The sequence below is a fragment of the Heteronotia binoei genome, chromosome 1, assembly GCF_032191835.1.
Source record: "Heteronotia binoei isolate CCM8104 ecotype False Entrance Well chromosome 1, APGP_CSIRO_Hbin_v1, whole genome shotgun sequence".
In the NCBI taxonomy this organism is placed as follows: domain Eukaryota; kingdom Metazoa; phylum Chordata; class Lepidosauria; order Squamata; family Gekkonidae; genus Heteronotia; species Heteronotia binoei.
The window spans coordinates 219,287,867-219,307,875 of NC_083223.1; the positions used below are offsets into that span (position 1 = coordinate 219,287,867).

The following is a 20,009-nucleotide window of genomic DNA, read 5'->3' on the forward strand; positions in this document are numbered from 1 at the left end:
ATCTTTCCCATCACTGCAGGTAGTTCTTAAAAAAATTCTTGGAAGGAATCTATCATTCTTTAATCTCTTCTGTATAGACATTCAGTCATTTAATTAATTATCATATGACAGTGGGTGTAGTACAGCAGGAGATCTGAAGATTGTCTGGCAGTCTGAAACTCTAGCTCTTTTTTGTGACAAGCTAGGTTTATTTTTTGGGTTGAGAGAACTGTGACTGAACCAAGATCACTCAGTTGGCTTCAAGTGGAGGAATGGGGAATCAAACCATGTTCTGCAGATTAGAGTCTGCTGCTCTTAAGAAGAAGACTGCAGATTTATACCCCGCCCTTCTCTCTGAATCAGAGACTCAGAGCAGCTTACTATCTTCTATATCTTTTCCCCCCACAACAGACACCCTGTGAGGTGGGTGGGGCTGAAAGGGCTTTCACAGCAGCTGCCCTTTCAAGGACAACTCCTGCAATAGCTATGGCTAATCCAAGGCCATTCCAGCAGCTGTAAGTGCAGGAGTGGGGAATCAAACCCGGTTCTCCCAGATAAGAGTTCACACACTTAACCACTGCACAAAACTGGCTCTCAGAATCCTTCAGTGTATTCTTCCCACCTTTTCTTTATTTTATCTGTTCAGTTGATATTTTTTTCATTCTGATCTTTCAGCATGCTTTAAATTTCCTTTTGATTTCTTGGGATCTTGTGGCACAAATGTGGGCATCACTGAATGGCCAATACAGTGGTTTACGCTGGTTTGTACACTGGTTATTACAATAGTTATCGTTATATGTGCAAGTCACTGGAACACTGCATTTAGACTTCTGATTCTATTTTTGTCACCTTTAATTTTGCTTCTCATTTGCCCCCCCCCCCCCAGTCGGAATGAAGAGGCTGACACAGTGCGTTGGATAAAAACCCAGGCCGCTTTATTGAAACATAACTTGAACGAATAAGGATGGCAAGAGGTATAGGCCTACAAGAACAAGCCCTGGGGTCAAAACACCAGACCCCGCCTTGTCCTAGAAGGGCGAGCCACCCTGCCCCCAGCATGAACCCAATATCATCTGACTGGTGCTGAGCGGCCAGGCCCAAACTCCGTCTCCACCTCTGTCGGCATCAGTCACTCAGGAAAGATCCGCCCCGGTGAAGCTTTGTCATGATCTGCACTCCCAGCATTGAGCCGTAAAGCCCATCTACCGTTCATACAGACCACCTGCACCCACTGGTGCAGAGCCATAGGTGCTCCCCTGAAAAGACTGTAGCCAATACCTCATCCTGCCAAGCGACCAAATCCTCCAAACTTCACCCCAAACTCCCTACACTATCAAGCAGTACAAGGTAGGCAAAAAACAAATTCACATAGGCCAATTCTGCGAAAATGAAAAAATTCATACCTGGCCCCTAATAAGGCGACCGGTAAAACCTGAACTGCATAGGGCGGGTGGGTGGGCCGAGAGCCACGAGAGAACTGCTCGACACGTGCGGGAGCCGGGGCTTTATAGCCCCGACACCACAACCCCTCCTCCAACTCCCGGATGGCCGGGAAGCCAGCGTCAGCCTCCCTCCTTCCGGGAGTGCAAAGCACAGCCCCCAGCCTATAACTGGCATTGCCAGTGCGGCTGGGAAGGGGCCGATTTATCTTTAGCAATTTTAAGAATTTCATTGGTCATCTATCAAGGCCTTTGGCTACAGCAATAGTCTTCCTGCACTCTCTGGTTTCAACCCATAGTTCTTCTGGTTCACATTCACTTGAATTCAGTAATCCAAATCTGTTCTTTACATGGTGTTTAAATGCCTCAGGAATGTTGCTTAGATTATATTTTGGTATTTTGGCTCTGTGAATGTTTTGGTGTTTTTCTTCAACTTTATTCTATTTTTTGATATTAACAGTTCATGGTCTGTACCACAGTCAGAACCTGATCTTTTTTTAAGTAGAGAGAATTCTTCTGCTTCTGATCACGTCTATCTGATTTCTGTATTGGCCGTTCAGTGATGCCCACATATACAATCGTCTGTTTGGGTGCCTGAAACAGATGTTCTTAATGAGCAAAGTGTTGTCTTCACACAACTCGATGAGTCTCTCTCCTGCTTCATTTCATGCTCCTAACCAAAATTTCCCAACAGTATTAAATTCCGCTTTTGTTTCCTACTTTTGCATTCCAATAATCTATAATTATCAGCACATCTTATTTAGGTGTGTGATCAATTTATTCCTGGACACTTGCACAAAAGCTTTCAATTTCTTCTTCATCAGCATCTGTAGCTGAGGTGTAAACTTAAATGGTGGTTGTAGCGATAGACTTTCCATGAAGTCTGATATTATTCAGGTAGACATTGCATTATGGACCCTGATTACTTGTACTATATTTTGCCACACTATTAGAGCAATTCTGTTTCTTTCATGTTTGTCATTTCCAGAGTAAAACACTTTGTAATTTTCAGACTGAAAATACCATAATCCAGCCAGCTTTTAATTCTCTCATTTTCCAATTTCAAGTTTACCTTAATTAATACTTCTCACTTTCCATTTTCCTGTTATATGTTTCAACAAACAGCTTTGGACTTTCCTTTTGCATCCATTTACAGCAACAACTAAACATTCTTTCTACTTTAGTCCAGTTGGGACATTAAGAATAAGCACCATTCATACTTGTTCTCAGCTCTTCCCTGGTACATTGTTACAAAAGTATAAATGTTTAAGAGGAAATCCATGTTCACCCATTAAAATTGTAATGATTGCCTTGGCCATTGCTCTGACTGAAACGTTTTCCTGGCTCACCTGAGGCCACTCTTTGCTATGTGAACAGTATCACTGGATGAAAAAAGTAAAACAGTGTGATTAATCAGTATTGGGTTTGAGCAATATTTGTGTTTTGCAAAGCTAATAGTTGCCCTTTATATTTCCTTTTAAAGAGAACACTCAGGACTCCACACCCTAATACTTGAAACACCGAAACAGTGTTTCAGTTGAGAAATTGTTGAGGCTCACATAATTGTTTTCATCTTAAGGATTTGTTTCCACTGCACTCAAAACATATCTTGGCAGCCCCGGTTCATCAAAGATATGTGCTTATTTGCTCCTCAGCATTTGGCTGGCACAAAGAATAATCCATCATTCCTAAGAATAAGGTTGGAACCGCAGTGGTTCCCTTTAAGAACTGAAGGGCTTGGCATAAATTTACCACAGCTTTAAATAGTGATGTAATTGTAATTGTTTTATTAAGGTTGAATTTGGAACATTTTGATATATGACCCAATCAAGGCTAGTTTCATAACTGCTGCTGCTTTGGAAATGGCTTTCCTTATTTTGCTTTTAATGTCTTCTCCCTACTCAGAGTCAACTGGATCTTGTTCACCATGAGTAAAATCTGCAGTTTTTCCCAGTATCGTTTACCCACTGTTCAGAAGACTACCAAAACTGGAGATTCTACTTGTGTCAGATGTCTAAGATGCTTGAAGAAAAGAAGCAAAACCTGTGGGTTTTGAAAAGTGCTGTTCAAAAGCAAGCAGCTTATAAGTACTGCAAGCACTTGCTCTTGAAGGTGGTGAAAAGAAGGATCTATAATGTGGCGCAGAGTGGTAAGCTGTAGTACTGCAGTCCAAGCTCTCTGCTCATGACCTGAGTTTGATCCTGGCGGAAGCTAGGTTCAGGTAGCCGGCTCAGGGTTGACTCAGCTTTCCATCCTTCTGAGGTTGGTAAAAATGAGTGCCCAGTTTGCTGGGGGGGAAAGTGTAGATGACTGGGAAAGGCAATGGAAAAGTCTGCTGTGAAAACATTGTGGTGCGACATCATCCCAGAGTTGGAAATGACTGGTGCTTGCATTTATAATACCATTCCAAATGTGTTGATGATGATGTTGATTTCATTCTTGATGCAACAGTAGGGCAATCATTTTAGCTTCTATTCATTTTGTAGTGAGTGCTTTCTCAGACTGAGTCAGACCACTGGTCTGTCAAGGTCAGTATTATCTACTCTAATTGGCAGTGGTTCTCCAGATCTCAGGCTACAACTAGACACAGGATTTTTAAAGTAGTTGGGTCAGGGTTCTCTCAATCCAGTTTTCCCTGCAGCCAGACAGCAGCTGTAGGGAATGAATTTCACAAGCACTGGAGGAGCCTGATTGTGATTGATTTTTAACCACAGCGATATAAGCCTCAGTAGGAGTTGGCTGCATCCTAAAAATGCATAGCCAGCTATGCATAAAATCAGGATTCTACAGGTTTAAGTAATTAATTTTCTTGTTAGAGAGATAGATCTTAAGATATTCTCATTTGCATGTATATGTGTGGTTCCCCTTTAAAGTGTTCCATTAAACTCTTTCGTTGTCCCACATTTGGCATGTTGTACTGTACTGCTTGCTTTGTAGCACTCAGGGATGGATTAAACATGCTAGGGGGAATTGCCAACATGCAGCAATCTAAATCACAGACAGATCTCATGTGGCAGTTAACAATGAATTTTTAAAAAAGATATTAAGTGTGATTACAGACCAGTGCTTTGGGCCAACTCAGAAACAGCTCTGAAATCAACCAGAAAAACCTCTCCACATGCAGACATCTGCTGCCCATCCCGTACTCACCCCATCCTCTGGCCCCTGCAGTGTGACTCAAAAAGCTACCACTTCTAAAGTGGTAGCAAATTTCTGAGCCACATGCCAGTCGCCTCCTTGGCATCTGGAAGCGGAAGGGTGCAAGTGAGGCACCTTGGCGGTGTGAAACCACCAAGCCGCCCCAAGTCGCATCCAGCTTTTTTAAAAACAAAAACTGTTCAGAGCGCACGAGTGCATGTTTGCACATGTGCATGCATGCGCATGACTACTGAAAATTTATGGGGGGGAACCAAGCTGAGATATGGGAATGGTGCACAACAACTGTCTGAACACGCCCATGTCACTCCATGGACGCGATGGGGATGACTTGCAGGGGAGTGTGTGGAGGCTTCAGGACAGCTATTTTTGAGCTGGCCCAATTCTGGATGCCTCCCATCTGCCCCAACTGCCAGTCTGTTATCACCTTAAATGTCATAAATCAGTTAATGTCTAGCTTATTGAATTATTTTAGGTATAATACTAGGCCTAGAACAATCCCTTCTCCCCACATGTCCTGTGACTTCCCTTTTCCTGTACTGCTTGTAACAAAAAACTGTGGTTTGCTGCCACAGAGCAAGAAAAGCACCGGGCGTTTTCGCACTGACCTTAATCGGCAGCGACGTCCCTCTTCACCGCGCAGGATCTGCGCGGATTTTGCAGCAATTGCTGCGGAGCACCCGGAAGAGCCGCAAAGTTTTTGGCGGTTTCCATTTGCGCCGCAAAAGCCGCGGGACTTTGCGGCTCTTCCGGGTGCTCCGCAGCAATTGGTGCAAAATCCGCGCAGATCCTGCACGGTGAAGAGGGACGTCGCTGCCGATTAAGGTCAGTGTGAAAACGCCCACCATGTTGCTGAGAGAGGAGTAGTAAGCAGGTGAACCAGAGCATGGGTTGGTCTTCTATCTGAATGGAGTCTTTGAAAATTAAATGGTAAGCATTCTGCAGCCTTGAGCCACAAGGCCAAGGATAATAGGGAAGAAGACTGCAGATTTATACCCCACTCTTCTCTCTGAATCAGAGAGTGGCTTACAATCTCCTATATCTTCTCCCCCCCACAACAAACACCCTGTGAGGTGAGTGGGGCTGAGAGAACTCTCACAGCAGCTGCCCTTTCAAGGACAACTCCTGCGATAGCTATGGCTAACCCAAGGCCATTCCAGCAGCTGTAAGTGAAGGAGTGGGGAATCAAACCCAGTTCTCCCAGATAAGAGTCCACACACTTAACTACTACACCAAACTGGCTCTCATGTTGGTCTGCAGAAAAATCTGAAAAAGATTGTATAATAACTTCTGTTTGGACCAACCAAAATATTACAATACTAATAGGTCACACAAGTGAGAACCTGCAAGGACTTGTGGGAGGCATGTCACTTCCGCCTCTGCCATTATTTTCTCTTTCCCATTCCTGAAAGCCCTGATAGTCTCTCCCCTTTTCTTGCTTCCTGCTCTCCTTCTAGTGTTGCCAGCCTCTGGGGTGGGAGATGGAGATCTCGTGGAATCACAGTAGATCTCTCAACTACAGAGATCAGTCCACTTTAGGGGTACTAGAATGAGGTTGGGAAATCCCTGGAGCTTTGAGAGGATGAGGCTTGGGGAGGGAAGCAACCTCAGCAGGGTATAATGCCATAAAATCCACCCTCCAAAGCAGCCATTTTCTCCAGGGGAAATGATCTCTGTCACCAGAAGTAATTCTGGGTGATCTACAGCCTCACCTGGAGTCAGGCAATCCTAGTTCACTTGGAGGAAATTGTTACTTTGGTGGGAGGAGTCTATGACATTATACCCTTCTGAGGTCCCTCCCCTCCTTAAACTCCCCCCTCCCCAGACTCCCCCCTCCTCAGACTCCCCCCTCCCATTTCTAGGAATTTCCAAAACTCTTTCTAGGGTTGCCAGGTACTCTCACACATCTTGCAGGGGGATTTGTGGGGGCATCCCAGCAGTGGGCAGGGACATCATATGATCCTCCAGATGTGATGACATCACCCAGAAGTGGCATTATTGCATTGAGGATGTCATGTGGGGATGCTCTGCTATTTGGGTAAAACTGGTTTTTTTCACCTTCAAAACCATAGAGTTTGCCTAAATACAAGAACATCCCCAGTGCAATGAAGTCACTTCTGGGTGATGTCATCACACAAGGGATGTCATGCGGCAATGTCCCTGTTTAGGGGAGGGGTTTCCCCCACTGGCCAGCTGGTCCATGGCAGAAAGGAGCCCCCAAAGCCAGGGAATCCCTCCCTGGAACTTGAGGGCAGGCAACCCTACCTTTCCGTCCTCTTGGCAGTCCCTATATCCTCTCCATGCCTCATTCTCTCCTCAGTCATTCACTAACTTATCTTTCATCTGCCTCCCATCTTCAGCTATATTTATTCTTTATTTACTTCATTTGTACTCCACCTTTCTCCACAATGGGGACCAAAGTGGCTTACGTTATTCTCCTCTCATCCTTTAATCCACACAACAATGCATGTTGCTGATCCAAAATCACCCAATGAGCTTCCACAGCAAGATGGGGAATCGAACTTGGGTCACATAGATCCTACTCTGAAGCTCAAACCACTATACCACACTGGCTTTCATAGGGTTGCTGTAGTTGAGATGTAGCATGTATGTCTAGTTCAGTCATGTATGTCAAGTCACCAACAGGTTGCTTCCAGGCCTAGGATTGCCAGCCTCCAGTTGGGATCAGGAATTATCCCAGAATTACACCTGAGCTCCAGACAACTGAGTTCTGTCCCTCTGAAGAAACTGTCTGCTTTGGAGACTCTATGACATTCTATTCAGCTGAGGCCTCTTCCCTCCCCAAAGCCTGCCCTGCTCAGATTCAACTACAAAATCTCCAGGAATTTTCCAACCTGGAGCTGGCAACTCTAAGCCCAGGCCTGGCTTCAGTGAGTCCTCCCTTGAAGGCCAAAATAGCTCTGGAAAGGCTCCAGGCCCCCAGCCCCTGCCTTTTACTGACAAAATCCAGCCTGGAATACTGTAGTTGCCTAGCAATAGCCACTGACAGAATCTGTTGCTTAAAGCTACAGACACTCCTTTTATCATTTATGCCTGGTGTAGGGTTTTTTTAGATTTCACATTTGTCTGCAACCCTTGGGCCCTTTTTAGGTTTGTAGAAAGATTTGTCTTGCCTGTTAACAGCTCCAGTCAATGGATTTAAGTATCCAAAGACTTCATTTTAGAATATAAGATGTGGAAATGTGGTTTATGATTTTTCATCTTGATTTTCAAATTGGAGCTCACCCACCAAGAGTGAGTCATAAATGACCTTCCCTACAATAATGACAGAGAGTTGCACACCAACACCATGTAGCTTTGAAGCCCCTATACTGCACTTTGACCATCTTTTTTAACCTTTGCTGAAGAGATAAAGCTCAACTTTTGGTATGTGTTTTTTAGAATATGTAAATAGTTGCCTTATCAGCAGGCAGATTTCAGCAATGCTGGTTTAGCTTCTGGGTAATGATGTTTTTGCAAACCTTCTGATAAACTGTCAAGAGTAAATGATTGATTGCTACAATGTAAGAGTGTTCTGAGATTAGGATCTTGAGGCTCTCCAAATACAAATGAATGATAAAGATCCGCTGTTGGGTATTGTCCTTATCATCCTGTTAAGATCTTGTCCCTTATTTTATTATGACTATCATAAATGCAAGGGATCTGAAGAAAAGCAATAGCTCTTATATGAGTCATCATATTTACATTGTGATCAAGTAGAGTCATGCTTTCAGGGACAACAAATAGCAACCTTGTTTGTTTGTTTAAATAGGTGGTGCAAGCAACTACTTAATAGGGCTACTGCAAGAAATATGCAGTTGCTGACCAAATTAGATCAGATGCTTAATTTGAAAACTTAACTGAAAATACTTAATTTGAAAAGTCAGTCCAGCTCTGTTCCAAGGACCTCGGCAATGCATCTAGACCTCCAATGTGATAAATAGTTTGAAAATGCATGAAAACCTTGGATAGGCTGTGACTATGAGTGTACAATCTGTAGCAATCATGCTTTGTTGTGCAATGTGTGAAATGGCCCTAAAGATCCACAGAGGCCTATGGCAGAGCGGGATCAAAGGGAAAACATGATACTGGGGATCTCTGCAGCTTCATCAGTGCAACTTTTTTGTCTGGTTTGGCTTTTCCTTTGAAATCAGAGTGGTGATTGGTCAGTGTTATGCATTAGCATGCACTCCAGTATTCACAGACACTCAGCCTTACTGAGTAAAACAATAGGATGTTTGTTTCTTTGGTTAACTGTATGCTAGAAAAATGTAATGTTATGAAGTATTCAAAACGTACTCCTCATACTAGACTGGCGTCATCATACCCTGAGGTGGGGCAGCTGCTTTACTGTCACTGATCCCCACCCACCGACCTCTCCTGCCACCTGTCTGTACCCATTCTCCCAGAAGCCCAGAGTCATTGAGGAAAGGCATGTGGGTGGTGCATGGTGGTGGGATTCCTGGTGGCAATGGCAGATGGTACAGACAACTGAGCATGGACAGTGGGAAGGCTTTGAAGGCACAAGAAGGATGCACAGGCAGGTGGGAAGCATGCAGGTGGGGGGGGGGTAGAAGGGAGGGCATGAGGAACCTGCTCCTGTCCTCATCAATTGCAATTTGTGAAATGGTGTGAAATAGTGAGCCGGCCTCTGTATAATGCCTTAGTGTTTATCCGCATTCATTTACATGCATGAGCAACTCACTCTGTATCAAGTCAAGTATTTGTCCCGTGCTGTATCTGAGTAGCTCAGGGTATGTCCCTGGTTCTCCCATCTTCCATTCTGCAGTCATGAAAGCCCTTCTTCCTCATAGTGACATCTCTAGCCATTCACACTAATAACATGTTAAGAGGGAGAAGACAGAGCCAATGACATACCAGGGACACAGACGGGAAAACTGGGGCAGTTCTTTGGAAATGCAAACAGTTGAACCATAGCAATTGGCTGCTGCTGGTGTCTTCCACAATATCTAGGGATGGGACATATCTTACTAAAGAGAGGCGATTGCAAGTATGCCCAGCAAGTGTGGGTTTGAGTGTGGAGCTCTTTTAAATCACCTATATGTAAAAATGTTTTTATGTGCTGACACTTCAGTTATATAATCAGTACCCTGGATGTGATATGGAAGTGGAGGGAGGAAACTGATTTTGAACAAAAAGTATGTGGATGTTTTTTAACACACTTGCTGTCCTAAATGTCTGTTCAGTTTGGTCAGCAGTTTCCAAGTGCAGAGAAAGCCATACATATTTTCTTTTATCTTTTGGTAGCATTAAAACATGCTGTTCTTGTTCTGCAACGTAACATCTGATGCTGTGATAGCAAGCTCTTTGACAGTAGCTCTTACTCCTGACAACTTAATTAACTGTGGATTCCTGACCTTTGCTATGTAGGAATCAACTACTGTGTACAGCCACATGCAAGCATGCACAGTGTAGACAAAGAAATCTTTTTTCACCAAAGCTGCTGCAGGAACTGGCATATGTCACACTGTGAGATATCCCAGAAGTATTAATCCAAAGATTTTAAAAGATGCTGGGGATAATCTGAGTTTAAATAACTGCTCATGCATGAAGCCCAGTTGCTGATCTGGGGCCTCTCAGCTGTGCCTACCTTATGGGGCTGTTGTGAAAATAAAATGATGTTGAAATGGTTCCATGAGCTCCTGGGAGAAAGGGTGAAACCATAAATGTGATAGGAAAGTAACAAGACAAGGAATCCAAACCATCCCAAGACTGTATAGGTGAGGATTTTTCATAGATAATTTATTAATCTCTGTGAATTAAATCTGCATACAATTGCATAGGAATATTCACTACTTTAGAAGAAAACTCATACTTCACTTTCAAAATGATACATGTGCATATTTGTCTAAATTATTAATTATATTATCTGTTATTTATCTGTATCATGGTTTACCATGTCCTGTTAGCCGCCCTGAGCCTGCCTAGGCGGGGAGGGCGGGGTATAAATAAAAGTTTATTATTATTATATTGTGGCAGGCATCACTTTAGAAGAGTGCTTTCCTTTCAGTGCCGTGTTGCACGGAGAGCTTCTTTTGATCTCTCTTTTGACACTGCTGATCAAGGCCTTTGCCTGGTTAAATTAGGTTGAGAGTTGCATTACATGAATTTATTTGTAGTCTATATATTTTGGAGGGTAGGCTTTAGAGGTGCAATTAGGCTGGTTCTGCAGGAAATGAATATTTGTTTTAGCTTCCATTATTCTCAGAGGTTCAGGTGAATTTAGTCTCATTTGGATGGTGGTCCTCATGTTGCTTTATGTTGTAGCCCGGCTGCCATGGTGTCCAGACAAAAGCATGAGCATCATCTGCTAAATAAATAATAAAATACAAAATGGGTAATAGATGTTGGTGGCTTTCTATAACATTTTGGGTTACAGGTTATTAGTCATGAAGTGGTTCAGTATTGATAGAGACCGGTGAGCTTTTTGCCTGGAGACAGCCTTCTGGTTTGGCTCCAATGATGTGAGAGCAGAAGCAGATGCATAATGAGTGTGTTTCCTCTTCCACAAGGGTTGCAGCAACAGTTAGTGCTTCAGCATAATTTCTGATGTGCACATGAAGCAATGGAATGTATGACATGAGGTTCACATGATTGTATTTTAATTTGGTTTTTTAAAAATTGTAACTGAAAAAACATCTGGCCTTATGCTTTGCACACAGAGAAGAGAAGAGAATAGTAGGGGTACAATGGCTCTCATATACTGCAAGCAGCTAGCAAGGAATGCTTTGACCAGTTCCAGAAGAAGAGAAGAAGAGCTGGTTTTTTTACCCCACTTTTCTCTACCCTGAGGAGTCTCAAAACAGCTTACAAATGCCTTCCTTTCTTCTCCCCACAACCGTCACCTTGCGAGGCAGGTGAGACTGAAACAGTTCTGAGAGAAGTGTGACTGGCCCAAGGTCACTCAGCTGGCTTCATGTGGAAAAGTGGGACATCAAACCCAGTTCTCCAGATTAGAGTCTGTTGCTCTTAATCAGTACATCACACAATAATATACCGAGTCCGGTACAAGGTGCTGGTTATTACCTTTAAAGCCCTATATGGTCTAGGACCTGCCTACCTTAGGGACCGTCTCTTCCCATATGTTCCCCAGAGAGTACTGCGATCCGGCTCCCAAAATCCGCTTGTAATCCCCGGGCCTAAGGAGGCCCGGTTGAAGTCAACCAGGGACAGGGCCTTCTCAATAACAGCCCCTTGCTGGTGGAACCAGTTACCGGAAGAGGTCAGGGCCCTGTGGGATATTGGACAATTCCGCAGGGCCTGTAAGACAGTCCTCTTCCGGTTGGCCTATAACTGACCGGCACCAAACCACCAAAGTACCAAAAAACTGAAGGAAGTGTATGGATGGCATGTTGTTGGATGGATGCACTGTTTTAATGCTTTTTAATGTTTTAAATTTTTAGCTATGTAAATTGTTATTATATTTAAATTTGAATTTTATGTTAGAATTTTTGTATTGTGAGCCGCCCTGAGCCCGCCTTGGTGGGGTAGGGCGGGATATAAATCAAATCAATCAAATCAATCACACTGGCTCTCCATTGGTTTAAGGATGTATTGGTTTAAGGATTGCATTTATGAAAATCTGTGGAATCCAACCTTCTGACTCTACCCTCCCCCACCAGCTCCCTACATCAGCTAACCTTCAGAGTCCTACATATCTGCAGGCCACAGAACAGGTTTATCCTGTAAGGTGTCTGCAGATCATAATACTGGATGACTAAAGCAAGTGAAGGCTTATACTATAGGGCATTGTAGTGCTGTGGTGCCCGCCAGTGTCTTTTCTGGCTAAATGGACACAATACTAATGACTAGATAAAGGCATCATCATTATATGTTAATATAATATGATCAATTGGTGCATGCCTTAGGGGAGAAAAGAGGCCCTGAAGTTATTGAATAGACTATATAGATATAACTCAAAGGTAGAAAAAAGTAGGTGGTGCAACTTCAGACAAAAACCACCCTGATATGTAAATGAAATACTGCACCTATGTATGAATGGTCACAGTTTTGTTGACAAAAGATTCCACAAAGAACTTTAAAAAATGAAAGTGTATGAGTAGTGTTTCAATGAGCAGTGCTTTTCTTCTTATGGCAAAAAAGGAGGTGAATATCTGTGGGTTTGTCAGTGCCTTTTGCAATAGCTGGTGTTGGCACTAATCCAGGAGTGTCTGGCTGCCTTTAATGATGAAAATTTGGTATTTCTATTGTTGAATTTAGAAAATCAGAAAAGGAGTGGCTGAAAAGGGTGGAGAAGGTAATCTGGGCATGAAGCATTTTAAACATCGCTTTGATTTGAATGTACTTTAGTAAATCGAAAATGAAGTCAGTCACCCTTGAGAAGTCAGGGAGAATGTTTTTTTTGATACTGTATTTTTCAAAACTCTTGTGTTTAAGCAGTAGGCCTTTGGAAAATACATACCCTGACTGCAGTGGAAATAAAGAGTATGCAATCCATTCTGAAATTGTGACTCTTCATAAGCAGCATTCATTATTAGCCAGTTTTGATCAGCCATGGATTAGCCAGTTTTGACCAGCTGTGGTTCATTAGCCAATGCCATATATTTTAGTGAGACTGTTATATAGGGTTGCCAAGTCCAATTAAAGAAAAATCTGGGGACTTTGGGGGTGGAGCCAGGAACAAGGGTGTGACAAGCATAATTGAACTCCAAGGGAGTTCTGGCCATCACATTTAAAGGGACAGCACACCTTTTTAAATGTCTTTCTTCCATAGGAAATAATTAAGGATAGGGGCACCATCTTTTGGGGCTCATAGAATTGGACCCTGTGGTCCAATCGTTTTGAAACTTGGGGGGTATTTTGGGAAGAGGCACTAGATGCTATACTAAAAGTTTGGTGCCTCTACCTCAAAGAATAGCCCCCCCCCAGATTCCTCAATACCCACGGATCAATTCCCTATTATTCCCTATGGGAATCGTTCTCCATAGGGAATAATAGAGTGCCCAATAGACATTTCCCTCCCCCCACGCTTTCTAAAGGGGGGGGCCTCCATACCAGGGAATCCCCTGCCCCCTCCCTCTCTCTCACACACAAATACTTACTTGGTCTCCTTCCACCAGAACTTTGCTCGCTGTGAAAACGAAAGCAGAAGAAAGGGAGGGGCCGTTCTCCATGGAAACTGTTACTGACCCTTTCCCATGAAGCCCTTCCTGTTTCCTGTTTCCTATGCAGCCTTAAAGGGGCACACATTTTAAAAACTGTTTACAGGTTTCTAAACCTGCAGGAGCTCTACAACGATATGATGCCTACATGCATGTTCTCTCCCCCCCCCCCCGCTTCCGGATTTTTGGAGAGCGGGGGAGGAGGCTGCAAATTTGGGGGGCCCCCACCAGGGCGGGGTGGGGTGAGGTGAGGTTGGGAAGCCTACTGTTATAGCTTTTACACACTACTTTTTCTGGCTGGAGACTCGAGTGGTTACATTGTTGTTATGCAACACTTACTTAATAATGTGTGCATTACAAGAAAATAGTGACAAAAAACATGTAAGAAAGACTTGAGAAGAAGGTATAATCATAATGAGCCCAAACTACAACTCTTCTTCAGTCTTAAAAACTTCTGCAAGGCACAGGGTTCAATGACCAACATGTTGGAATTCATCCTTTGACTTCCAGGATTGTCTCTTGACCTTATCTGTTCATGGTACCACAGGAATTGCATTTGTGGATCTCTTCCATGAATGCCTCTCAAGGAAGCAGCAAAGTCTATAATTCTGTCCTTGGTGGGTCAGCTCTTCTTCAGAGCTGACCCAGGGTATTTATTCATACACAAGGCATTCATACCAATAAAAGCGAACTCTGGCTGTTTTTTTGATCTGGGTTTCAGTGTTTAGTGGAAAAGTTAGTATGGAATGAAGAGCAGCAGCAGTACAGAGACTATTGGGTGTGTAGGATAGCAACTGAAGGGGGAATGACGGTGGCTTAAGGTGTTCCAGACTCAGTTATGAGCCCTTATGTACTAAAGGGGTAAGAGTCAAGAAATAAGTTGTGGTAGAAATGTGAGTTGGCCAGGAGGCCTTCCATCATCTGAGTTCCAGATGAAGGAAGCCATGCAGATTGTACTATATTACATAGTGCTTACATAGTTCGGTGTTAACACGTCTTCCACCATAGATAGGGCAGAATTACCATCATTTGTCCCTTTGTTTTGAAGAACCCAAACAATGTTACTATCATCAAATAATTATGCTACAATGTTTTCCATGCTGTTTTCTTGTGTTTTAAAGACCATGTTTGTGGTGATTTGTTAAAAAAAAAACACCTTTGAATGCTATGGCAGTAGTTTGTTTAGTGTTGATAGTTTACTTGAAAGTGTAGCAAAGAACAAATAAAACAGCTGGTAGCCACAGGCAATACAATCCACTGTGAACTCTGCATTCCTAAACACATTTTATAGGGAGTAAGTCCATGGAACCAGATGCAACTTCTGTGGAGACTTGGAATCATTTGTTTATGGAAGGCTGCTGCAGGAATATTCTGGGGATTATAAACACAACATCAAATTCCACATGAAATCATAGCTCCAGTACAGCTTCCAGTTAGCATTGGAAAGAAGGGATGCTCTAGAACAGGGGTCCCCAATCCCCAGGCTGTGGGCTGGTACAAGTCTGTGGTCTGTAAGCAACTAGGCCGCAGAGTGGAGCAGAGCAGCTCTGCCACCCCTTTTGCCAAAAGAGGCAGAGCAGCCTCGCCACCCCTTTTGCCTGCCTGGAACCTGGGCGGACGAAAGAGGTGGTGTGGCCTAGCTCCAAAGCACCACTTCTTTCATCTGTCTGGGTCCCAGGTTGGTGGAAGGGGCATTGTGACAGTTACCTTCATCTAGTCCTCATTTAAAGACCCCCATGGTGGGCAGGGGGGGCAGCCTGGGGTGGCAAAAAAACCAGCATACCTTCCCCAGTCCGTAGAAAAATTATCTTCCATGAAACCGGTCCCTGGTGCCAAAAAGGTTGGGAGCCACTGCTCTAGAATTTGGAATGAAGATCATTCTGTCTCCTAGGCAGAGCTCCTGTCTCTCTAAACCATTATCTGCATTTCATTTTATTTGGCCATTTCATTTTATTTGGCCTTTTATTTGGCCTTTGTCAGATCTTTATGAACATATATGTTAGAAAAACTGTGTTAGAAAAACTGTGGTAAGCCATTTTGAGTAGAGCAAAATAGAGCAGGAATAGAGCAGGATATAATACATAAATAGAGGGAAAGGTATCTTTGGCAAGTAATACATAATCTATCTGTTTTTTTCCTCCTGTTGGCCAACCTCATTTTTCAAGAATGTCCATGCACTACCAGGATTAGCCTCTCTCTTGTGATTTAAATGCAAAATCTGGTGTCCCTTGATGTATAGCTAAATATGTGAACTGCCTGTATTAAAATATATTGTGTGCTTAACTCCTCAGAAGATGAGCTTTAGCAAAATAACTGAGCACATGCTTTGTGTTCAGATTCAGTCCCTGATATTTCCCTCTGGAAGGACCTCTGGTAGCTGCAATAGCAGAAAAGACCTTGGAATGCCATCTTAGAATGAAGTATGCGATCTGGGGCTAAAAAGGTCTAGCGGTCTGGCCCCACATCAGGTAGCTTCACATGGAAGTTCCATCTGCAGTGATTGATCTGTGGTGGCTGTATTTTTCACACTGCAATAACTGAGTGGTGAATAAGGTCACATTGCAACTATCTAATTATGGCACATCATCCAACTAAAGCAGACGCATTTGAGCAAATAGATTTGTTCTTCAAGAGTATTATCTCTTTCGCAATATTATTTTTTCCCCTTTTGTGTACATAGGAGCAGTTCTGAAAGGAGGAAGGAGAAATCAAGGGATGCTGCAAGGTGCAGAAGAAGCAAAGAGACTGAAGTATTCTATGAACTGGCCCATGAACTGCCTTTGCCTCACAATATTAGTTCACATCTGGACAAGGCCTCTATAATGCGTCTTGCAATCAGTTTCTTGCGGACACACAAGCTGTTGTCTTCAGGTAAGCCTTGCAAGCAAAACTTGGTTGATTAGCTAATGGATACAGTAAAAGGTTCCGTGGTTCAGGGCAGTAGTTCAACCCTAAAAGATGTCTCCTTTTGGAACCTTGTTTTCAAATATCTTCCTATATTGTGTGTCTCAACCCATTTCTTCCAGATGAGCTGAGACACAGCCAAAGGGGTCTTCAACTCACTGCACCCCAGGGTGATTCTTTTGGCAAAGGCCTCACTGCTTACTCTGACAAAAGACTCTTCCGTCCCTTTCCCACCCAGAGTGTTTAAAGGATAGGATTCTGCCCAAGAAACTGATTTTGTTCATAGAGTGGGAGGAGGTTAAAAAGCCCTTTATCTTTGTCTGGGCTCATGCATGAATCAGGAGATGAGGCCAACACTGCCAGTTCAGCGCTTTCTCAATTTAAAATATGACTCAGCATTAAAAATGAACTGCAAACCATAGCTATAGGAGAAGCACTATTTTTCCTAAGCAGAGAAGGTTAAAGAGAAAGTATATATTGTGGAATACTGTCAGTTATCACTTTCAAAACTTTGCATTATACATTTCAACATCTACCGTGGCAAACAAATAGGGTTGACATGCCAGGTTCTACCTTGCTACTGGTAGGGGAATCCTGGAGCTGCTCCTGGAATCTTCTGCTACACACACAAAATAATGACATCACCTGGAAGTGATGTCATCATGTTGCCAATGTCACACACAATGCTCTAGGTTTTGGACAAAACTTCTAGAGTTTGCCCCCAAACCAGAGCGTTGTCATGCAACATTGCTACTTCCAAGTGCTGTCATCACATCAGGTATATCACACAACAACGTCCTTGTTTGGTGGTGAGGTTTCCCCCACTAGCCAGCTGGCTGGTGGCAGTTTGGAGCCCCAAAGACCAGGGGATTCTCTGGATGGACCTGGGATCTGGCAACCCTATAAGCAAGCCATGATGTAATATTGAGTTTGTTATTATGGGACCTGGGTTCAAATCCCCACTCTACCATTAAGCTCACTAGGTAACCTTTGAAAAATCTCCTTCTCTCATTCACAATCTGCAAGGTTAGATAACCCTGTGTACACCATCCTAAGTACCTTTGAGGTAACAGCAGGGTTAAGTAAATAAATGTATTGCCAAATAGCAAAATAAAGGCAGAAAATCTGATACTGCTTCACCAAAGGTACATCTAAAAATAAACCTGAATAATTTTAATTAAAACCAATTAAAAGATTTCAAGCTTGAAGAGTTTAATCCTAATTAAAATACCAAAGTTTATAAATCACAAAAGATTTCCATGCTGGAACAAGCAAATCTCAATTTGACAGGGGAAAACATGATTGCACAACTACACTAAGAAGGCAGCTGGGTAGTCCAAAGGCCTTGCTTAAACCAGATTATACATATACAGTCTGCCTTTCTGACTACATGTGCCTCACTGCTGGTCATGACTAGCCTGTAAACCCTACTAGTTACTATATTGTGGGGGGGAAGAAGAGGGGAAAGGTGTGAAGGGAGACAAATCTGCGGTAGGTTCGCTATGTGAAGTTTTCTGCCCCTTGTTTTACTTCTGACTTTTGCTTTACATACTGCTGAAAATTCGGTACCACTTCATCTTGCCTCTGTATAACCTGCAAATTTCTATACACAGCAAAAGACACTGCATGCAGCATATGGCCCAGATACTGCTGCCTCATAACGTCTAGTCTACTAGATGAACTTCCTTGATTAAAAAAGGAAATGGAGATTCTGGCTTAGAAGAGGCCACCCACATTGTTCATCACAGAGTAGCCAAAATGGAAATTGATAAGATGGTTTGATTATGCATGCAATCCTTATGTTAAAGTATTTAATTACAGGTTTTTATCAAGTAATTGCTTGTAGGTAAGTGCTTGTAAGCGAAGCCACTTCTTGCACTCCTCAGTTCCCTTTTTTGTTGCCCTTGTGCAATGGAAAGCTAGATTCAGCATGGATTTGTATTTCATGAGTATCTCCCCATCCATGTCTCCTAAAGGAACTGGGGATTTTGGCTTCATATCAATGGTTGCTGCTCAGGCAGAAGTGAAAAAATACCCATCAGTTGCATCAGCATACACTACTTTGCATACACTAATTTGTTTACAACATAGGCAGATATTAAACTGCCTCTGCACTCTAGAAGTACCAAAATTACAATGTGTGTGGCAGATCAGCTTTTGAAACCATACCAGCAAGCACTCTAATTGCAATGAGTTCATCCTCCTAGAAGCCAGAAAGAGTAAGAATGTTGTACATGCACAGCTTCCTTTTAAGGCATTCTGACCTCTATTGGGCTTACACCAGATTTTTTCTAAGAAACTCTTAGGTGTGTCCATATTGGACCTTCATTATGAAGCCTGTTCTGTGATATTTTTTAAAAAACAACAACACTGAACTAGAAAAGCAGGGGAAAGTGGCATCTGGAAAATAGGCAGAAATCTTTGAATCTGTGCAGCAAATTATAACAATCCCTAAGGCACACTACTGCTCTTTGAATATGCTGTGATTCCGTGGGGCTTCCCACACCCTTCTGTGGCATCCTGAAGCTGCTGACTCTTCCTAGGCCTTGCATACATCACTCTTCACTTGGATCTGCTGAGAGTAGTCTGTGCACTAGGGAAGGAAGAGTTGTTAGATGCTGATGGTCAGGGCTTTTTTTGTAGAAAAAGCCCAGCAAGCACTTATTTGCATATTATGCCACACCCACTGACACTAAGCCAGCTGGAACTGCGTTCCTGTTCAAAAAAAAGCCCTGCTGATGGTTAAGACATGTGAGGGTCCTTGACTGCTGAGTAACAAGGGAAGTGCAATTGCATGTCATACCTGTAGGCAGTCGGTGAGAAAGGGAACTGTGGTACAATAGGACCATGTGGGACATGCTCCATTCTTTTCTCTGAGGGTACAGGATTACACTTCCAGTCATCTGTTGGGCTATCTGGAAGTAACAAGTTTTGTTTGCTAACATTGGGTAGATGCCCACCTAAAACCTGAGCCTGATCTATGCAGGAAACACGGGAGGACCTGGTATGAACAGGATGGTAATGAGCAAAAGAACTCACCTGTGCTGTGCAGCTTTGTGTATCTCATTTAAATGGGGTTTCTACCCACACAAAGCATGTGCCTTTGCTTGCCAGTGCATCACTCTCCCAGACGTGGTATCTCTGGTGTACTAACTAATTACATGATTCACATGAAGCAATCCAGTTTAAATGAGACATAGGGCAAGCACCAAGTCACACCACTGAATTCTTTTTGCATTGCCAGCATCTCATTTAAATCTTGCTTTGGGAGAGAATGCTGAGGTGGTGGATTGGTGGTAAAGCACCACTCCAGGCTGGCGGATGCCATTTTTTAAGATGTTCCATCAGGAAAATCAGCAGCCATCACACCTTTCTGCACGTTAAGGAG

The 20,009-nt window shown here is 43.2% G+C and overlaps 1 protein-coding gene across 1 annotated transcript in view; it reads left to right on the forward strand.

Moving 5' to 3' along the window:
- LOC132577943 (endothelial PAS domain-containing protein 1-like) overlaps nucleotides 1–20,009 on the forward strand; it is a 189,294-nt gene that overhangs the window by 107,119 nt on the left and 62,166 nt on the right. Inside the window, exon 2 of the mRNA XM_060247736.1 lies at nucleotides 16,398–16,588. Within this exon, the coding sequence (XP_060103719.1) occupies nucleotides 16,398–16,588 (191 nt within the window). The remainder of the gene's footprint in view (nucleotides 1–16,397; nucleotides 16,589–20,009) is intronic.